Source organism: Brassica napus, chromosome A3 (genome assembly GCF_020379485.1).
Source record: "Brassica napus cultivar Da-Ae chromosome A3, Da-Ae, whole genome shotgun sequence".
Classification (NCBI taxonomy): Eukaryota; Viridiplantae; Streptophyta; class Magnoliopsida; order Brassicales; family Brassicaceae; genus Brassica; species Brassica napus.
In genome coordinates, this window is record NC_063436.1 from 5,948,109 (window position 1) to 5,956,307 (window position 8,199).

Here is an 8,199-nt window from a genome sequence, read left to right on the forward strand (position 1 = left end):
GTCGATCACTTAGAGGGTATTTCGGATTTCTGGGTATTTCGGTATAGAGGTATAGAACCCGTTCGGGTATTTTTGTACTTCGAGTCGGGTTCAGGTATTTTTATTTCGGGTTCGGTTATTTCGGATCGGGTTCGGATATTTAGATTTTGAAAAAAAAAAATTTCCATTTCTCAAATTTCTTGTATTTAAAAATATAACTTTCACTTAACTAATTTTTTTTATTTTTAATAGATTAAATGATTAATAGATTTGAACATAACATTTTGAAACTAAAAAAGACATTAATATGGTTATTGTTTTTAAATTTTGGATGTAACTTTTTGTTAATTCTTGAAATAAAAAGTTTGACATGCATTTTAAGTGAGTAGAAAATCATTTTTTTCATAATTGTATGGATATCATATGAACTTAAAGTATGTGTAGCATCAATATAAATATTTTATATAAAATGAGAGATGTAACTAGAAATATATGGTTCATTATACACTACAAGAAAACGTAGCAGTAACAACGGTATTTTACGAGGAAATTATTTCCTCGTAAATTTACATAGGCTTTACAACGCAATTACGACGCGACATGACTTCGTCGTAAACTCGATGGTAATTTACGACGAAATGTATTCGTCGTAAAGTTAATGTAAGTTTACGACGAAAGTACGTGGAATGCAAAATAGTTGTAAACGTTACATCGACATTACAACGAATCATGTTACCGTTACATAAAGGTGAAAACGTGTATTGAAAGTGCTTTAACTTACCTAAGTTCGTTGTAAACGCGTTGTAAATTTTCCATGTAAAATCCATGTAAAACTTACCATATTTCTCTATATATATGTCATTTCCCACAACTCTCTTCCTCACAACACACAACTCTCTTCCTCACAACACACAACTCTCTTCTTCTCGAACCACCAATTACTATTTCGAAGATAACGATAACGAACATGAGTCATTCGTCTGTCTGCCAATTCAGTAGAGCGATAAGGAGAAAATGGAGGGAAGTGAAGTTGGTTTATACTTGAGTGAAACCTCCGACCATCGTCAAAGGTTCCTCTCAAGTACAAACCAGCTGCACTTCCGTCCACTTTCTCCTTGTCGTTCCACTGAATTGGCAGACAGACGAACGACACAGGTTCCTTATCGTTGTTTTAGAAATAGTAATTGGTGGGGTAACAACGCAATTACGACGAAACCAAATTTCGTCGTAAACGCCATGTAATATTACGACGTAAGTACGTCGAAAATGAAATTTTACATCGATATTACAACGAATCATGTTACCGTTATATTTAGGTGAAAAACTTATCGAGTTTCGTTGTAAAGTCGTTGTAAAAAAACTATGTAAAATCCATGTAAACTTTCCCTTGTAAAATCGTTGTTATATTTCAACTACCCAACTCGAAAATTTCTCTATATATATGTCATTTCCCACAACTCTCTTCCTCACAACACACAACTCTCTTCCTCACAAGACACAAACGGAAAAAAAAAAAAATTTAAAAAAAAATAGTAGAAAAAATGGTCGGTGGCGGTAGTATTTACGAGTTACGAAGTTGGATGTATTTGCACAAAGATTCCGACGGGAGAGTGACGAATGCATTTCTGAACGGGCTAGAGACATTCATGCACCAGGCGGGCTGTACACCGATCACGCAGGAAAGCGGTAAGATGTTCTGCCCCTGTTCAAAATGCAAAAATTCGAAATTTGCACGTAGTGAAACTGTATGGAATCATTTAGTAAACAGAGGATTTACACCACAGTATTACATTTGGTATCAACATGGAGAGGGTTATGGGGGAAATGAAGCTAGTAGTAGTAATGCTAATTTTGAGGATGCTCATCATAATGAAGAACCGAATCATGTGCATAATGAATATAATTATCATCAAGAGGAGCAGATGGTAGATCATGATAGGGTTCAAGATATGATTAGTGATGCATTTTTAGAAACAACTACAACAATAGCAGATGGAACTGGAAATGTAGAAGAACCTAATTTGGATGCAAAAAGATTTTATGAAATGCTAGATGCTGCAAATCAACCAATCTACACTGGTTGTAGAGAAGGTCTCTCTAAATTGTCTCTAGCAGCTAGGATGATGAATATTAAAACGGATCATAATTTACCTGAGAATTGCATGGATGCATGGGCGGAGTTGTTTAAAGAGTATTTGCCAGAAGACAACGTGTCTGCTGAATCTTATTATGAGATTCAGAAATTGGTTTATAGTCTTGGGTTACCCTCGGAGATGATTGATGTTTGCATCGACAACTGCATGATCTACTGGAAGGAAGATGACAAGTTAGAAGAGTGTCGATTCTGCAAAAAACCACGATTCAAACCGCAAGGCCGTGGGAGGAATAGGGTACCGTACCAAAGGATGTGGTACCTACCAATTACAGACAGATTGAAAAGATTATATCAATCTGAGAGGACTGCTGCGTCGATGAGGTGGCATGCCGAACATGTCCAGAGAGATGGTGAGGTTGCACATCCATCAGACGCAAGAGCGTGGAAACATTTCAACAAGGTACACGGAGATTTTGCTACAAATATTCGGAATGTCTATCTTGGGTTATGCACCGATGGATTTAGTCCATTTGGAATGTCTGGTAGACAATATTCTTTGTGGCCAGTCATTCTTACGCCGTATAATTTACCGCCGGATATGTGCATGGAACAAGAATTTCTATTTTTGACCATATTAATCCCAGGGCCGAAGCATCCAAAACGGTCTCTTGATGTTTTTCTTCAACCGTTGATAGAAGAGCTAAAGCAATTGTGGTCAGAAGGGGTGAGGACGTACGATTGTTCCTTGAAAACCAATTTTACGATGCGAGCAGTTCTGATGTGGACGATAAGTGATTTCCCTGCTTATGGGATGTTGTCTGGCTGGACAACACATGGAAGATTATCTTGTCCGTATTGTCTTGGATCCACGGATGCTTTTCAACTGAAGAATGGTAGGAAGAGTTGTTGGTTTGATTGTCATCGTCGGTTTCTTCCACTTGCCCATCCGTACAGAAGAAACAAGACATTGTTTCGACACAAAAAAATTGTCAGAGACAGTCCTCCTCCATATCTCACCGGCCAGCAGATCGAAGCGGACATTGATTATTACGGAGCTCAGGAAACAGTTAAGGTTGGAGGAAATTGGCATGTTCCTGGAAATATGCCTGATGGGTATGGTGTATCTCACAATTGGCATAAGAAGAGTATATTTTGGGAGCTACCGTATTGGAAGGATCTTCTCTTACGCCACAATCTGGATGTCATGCATATCGAGAAGAACTTTTTTGAGAACATCATGAATACATTACTTAACGTCCCTGGGAAGACAAAAGATAACAAAAAGTCAAGGATGGACTTACCTGATATTTGCTCAAGAAGTGAGTTACATATCAAGAGCAATGGAAACGTTCCTGTTCCCATCTTCCGGTTGTCATCAGCAGCGAAAACAACCTTGTTTGACTGGGTTGCATCGGAAGTTAAGTTTCCTGATGGTTATGTTTCAAATATGTCAAGATGTATTGAACGAGGTCAAAAGTTCTCCGGAATGAAAAGTCATGATTGTCATGTGTTTATGCAACGACTGCTTCCATTTGCTTTTGCCGAGCTCCTTCCAGCAAATGTCCACGAAGCACTTGCAGGTAATTATAAATTTATATATATACCTATGTTACGAAATGTTATTAATTTGATTCCTTTTAAAATATACAGCCATCGGAGCATTTTTCAGAGATCTTAGCACACGTACGTTCAAAGAAGAAGTCATCGAACAACTTCATCAGAACATTCCGATCATATTGTGCAACCTGGAGAAGATATTTCCTCCTTCATTTTTTGACGTCATGGAGCATCTAGTTGTCCACCTACCGTATGAAGCATTGCTTCGTGGACCTGTTCACAACGGATGGATGTATCCGTATGAGCGACAGATGAAACATTTGAAGGGGAAAGCAAGAAATCTTGCAAAGGTAGAAGGTTCAATAGTTGCAGGGAGTTTGACAGCCGAAACATCTAACTTCACATCATACTACTTTGCTCCAACTGTTCGTACGAGAAAAAGAGTTCCTAGAAGATATGATGATGGTGGAGTACCGACATCATATCCAATTGATGGTGTTCCTGACATTTTCTGCGAAATTGGACGGTTTGGTGGTAAAACGAAAGAAGTATGGTGGTCATGTGAAGAAGATAAACATAGTGCCCACACTTATATTCTGCTCAACTGCGAGGATGCAATGACCCGTTACTTTGAAAGGTAAATTTTTTTGTGAATGTTAATTATATGAATTGAAGTTAATTATGTATGATTTGATTATTTGTTCAATTTGCAGGATGTTTGTATCTCAAGTTGAAGAAGCAATACCAGGAATATCTGCAACTGATGTGGATACACGTAAAGATAAGCACTTTGTCAAGTGGTTAAAATCACAGGTAATATATCTCATACTATTATATTAATTAAGTAAGTGTTTAAGAATATATATATGTTTTTTGCAGGTTGATTATGACGATCCTTATTATCCCGTATGGTTTCATGAATTGGTTCAAGGTCCAGTTGCAAAGGTCACCACATCACCTATGTATTTCACACGAGGATTTACCTTTCACACATACGAGTATGGGAGACATCGGGCAACGAGTAACTACGGAATATGTGTGAAAGGTGAAACAGACTTTTACGGGATATTGCAGGAGATTATTGAAGTGGAATTTCCGGGGTTATTGAAGCTAAAATGCGTCCTCTTCAAATGTGAATGGTTCGATCCTGTTGTGAACCGAGGGATTCGGTATAACAAATTTGGTGTTGTGGATGTCAATTTTGGGAGAAGATACAACAAATTTGAGCCTTTCATTTTAGCTTCACAAGCCGAGCAAGTTAGCTTCCTTCCTTATCCTCGGCTTCGAACTTCCGGGATAAACTGGGTAACTGCTATCAAAGTTACACCTCGTGGACGCATTGTCGTTGGAGAAGAACCGCCCTTGCAAGAAGAAGACGCTATCACTGAAGTTGAGGTACCAGAACAACCAACTGATGAAATCCTTTTGATCGACCCGCAAAACTTTCAATATGAAGATATTCCCGAAGATGCGACAGATGAAGCACGTGAAGACGAGTTCGAGAGAAGCGACGATGATGATTGTAATGATAGTGATGAGAACGAAAACGATTTAGAGTGATGTAATATATGTATCAAATGTTGGATTTCTCTATTGTAATATTTTCTAAAAGAAAGAGTAAGAAGTAGTATGATATAAGATATGATGTTAGATGATATGTCACTTTGGGGTTTAGGGATTTCATTCTCGGTGTTTAGGGTTAAGCGTCGTAATTTCGTCGTAAATGGAAAAACGCGGGCCTGGTAATTTCGTCGTAACTCGAAAAACACGGGCCTGGTAATTTCGTCGTAAATTAAAAAACACGGGCCTGGTAAATTCGTCGTAAATGGAAAAACGCGGGCCTGGTAATTTCGTCGTAAATTTACGTCGATTTTACGACGAATCCTAATCTATATAAGGGGACGCCGAGAGCGAGGCTGCCTCGCTCATTCCTCCCAAATTCCTTTGCTCTCTCTAAGGTAAACTCTCTCTTCTCTCTCTCTTTTTTTTTTTTTTTAAATTAGTTTAGGTGATTAGTTAGGTAACGGAATTAGTTTAGGTGATTAGTTAGGTAATTAGTTTAGGTGATTAGTTAGGTAACGGAATAATATTTTTATTATGTCGTAACTGATAAAATTTATTTTAATTTTTTTTAGATGGCTCCTAGAAGAAAATCCAGAGCACCTAGTTATAGAGATTTGTTTGGCGACGATGGTTCCGGTACATCTTCTTCCGGTCCATCGTCTTCTGGTCCATCATCCTCCACCGCAGTTCCAGACTCTCAGCCTTCTCAGAGAGTTGCTTGGAGTCCTCCTCCACCGCAGATGCCTCCACCGCAAATGCCTCCACCGCATATGCCTCCACCTCCTCCTCCAGCGGCTGCACCTGAGCCTGTCCCAGAAGGTGCAGTTCATCCGGATTTGCGTGTGCCTTCATATGCCCCATTCGCGAGATATACGGTAGAGGATTTGCTTGCCCAGCCCGGACGAGAGGGTTTGGATGTTCTAGACCCCGATAGACCCCGAGGAACTTATTGGTAAGTTATTAATTTTTATTACATAAAAATTTAAAATATTTTTATTTTCTAACGGTTAAATTGTTTTCCTTTCAGGTTTGGGGCTAATAACCGTGTTGGCCGGAGCGTTTCGAAAACGATTAAGGGTTACTACGACGGGGCATATCCGAACTGGAGCAAGACTCCAAATCACGTTAAGATCACGTGGTTTAAAATGTTTGCGGTAAGATTTTTAAATTTAATTAAATTTTAACTTTTAAATATGTATATATTTTTTAAATATTATTATTAATTGTAATTTTTTCAAATTTTTTGTGTTTCAGCAAAAGTGGCATTGGTCTTTGGGAATCACCGAGATGGTGAAGGCGGAATTCGTTGCAAAAGCAAAGATCCGCCTCTGCAACACAGTCTCCGATTGGAAGGACAAGTGGGAGCTCGACGGGTATGAGGGAAAGCCCACTGAGCTCACGACGGATGTGTGGGATGGCCTCATCGCCTATTGGAAGCACCCGTCTTCGATCAAAAAGGCCAATTCGTGCTCGGCTTCTCGAAGAACGAAGGATAAAGATGGTAATTTGCCCATGCTTCACAGAACCGGCCAAAAACCACATGCAGGCATCCGTCTAGACGTTGTAAGTTTTGTTTTTAAATATTTATTTTAAAATATTCAATTAATATAACTTTTAATATTTTTTTTTTGTAGTTGGAGAAGACGGGAGTCTTACCATCTCTGTCTGACCTATTCAAGATGACTCACGCCACATCCGACGGAGTTTTTGTGGATCCTGCATCAGAGAAACTCGCTCAAGCAGTGGCTACTCGGATTGAAGAACGGGAGACGCAACTAACTCAGGAGTCTCCCGATGGATTACCCGTCACATTGTCCACCGAAGAAGCCGACCGAATCTTCGAAGAGGTAGTACAACTAAAATTTTTTTTTTCATTATTTTTAATAACTATATTAATATATGTTTTAATTTTATAGCTGGCTCCTAGAAAGAAGGGCCGAATAGTCGGTATAGGCTCCGTTAACCAAGTTGCAAGGGCAACTTCGTCATACACTTCGAGACGGGATGAAGAGACTTCTCAGATGAAAGCTCGAATGGATAGCCAGCAGGTTCGTTTAGACTCTCTTGAGGATTTGCTAGACGTGATGGCCGTGGGAAACCCGGTTATGCAGAGAATGTTGAGTCAGAGACGAGCCGCTCTTGGGTTGCCAGTACGAGATCCCCAAGAGTCCGATCCAACCCGTCAACAGCCGAGCAACCCCACCGACTACTTCGATGATATGTAGTTTTTTTAATATTTTCGGTTTGTATTATGAATTTAAATATTATGACTTTTAAATGCTTTTTTATAAATGTTTTTTATTTTCATATTTCGTTTTAAAATTAAAATTATTTAAAATTCAGAATTTTAAATAAATTCAAATTTATATATATATATATTTGAGGTTAAAAATAATATTCAAAATATATTATAAAACGAAACGTCGATGTAGGCTCGACGTAAACATTTACAACTGATTACCGTCGAAAATAATTACGAGTCTTTTACATCGAAGATTTTACGTGGTCTTTACATCGAAATGTTACGTGGAGTTTACATCGAAATATTTACGAGGGTGTTACAACGAAAATGTTTACGTGTGCTTTACATCGAATCCATTACGTGGAGTTTACCACGAAATTTTACGTGTCGTTTACGACGAATCTCTGCCCTGCGCTTTACGAGGAATATATTTCGTCGTAAACTTAACAAGTCATTTACGACGAAACGTCGGTTACGACGGGCGTTTTACGACGAAACGTGTTTCGCGGTTCATTCGTCGTAACACCCCGTTTACGACGAAGTTACAACGTATATTGTCCTCGTAAAAAATATGTTTTCTTGTAGTGATACATATGTTTGATTTTCTTCGGATATCCATTCGGGTTCGGATATCCAATCTCTCCTAATTCAATACCCGTTAGGATATTTTGCTACTTCGGTTCGAATTTTTTGGATCGGGTTGGGTGCGGCTTCGGATATCGGATAAAGTGCCCACCCCTACGACCACTGGTGAAGTTTCAGA

General features: G+C 38.8%; 1 protein-coding gene across 1 annotated transcript; it reads left to right on the forward strand.

The window, feature by feature from the left end:
* The first annotated feature begins 5,017 nt into the window (after positions 1-5,017).
* Positions 5,018-6,500, forward strand: LOC125601234 (classical arabinogalactan protein 9-like). Its single transcript, XM_048773516.1, has 2 exons — positions 5,018-5,589; positions 5,767-6,500. Exon 2 carries the CDS (start codon positions 5,767-5,769, stop codon positions 6,148-6,150), a length of 384 nt encoding a protein of 127 aa, XP_048629473.1. The 5' UTR covers positions 5,018-5,589; the 3' UTR covers positions 6,151-6,500.
* Positions 6,501-8,199: the final 1,699 nt, after the last annotated feature.

Excerpts from the sequence above, each read along its gene's own strand:
- LOC125601234 (XM_048773516.1), top strand. The coding sequence starts at position 5,767 with ATGGCTCCTAGAAGAAAATCCAGAGCACCTAGTTATAGAGATTTGTTT.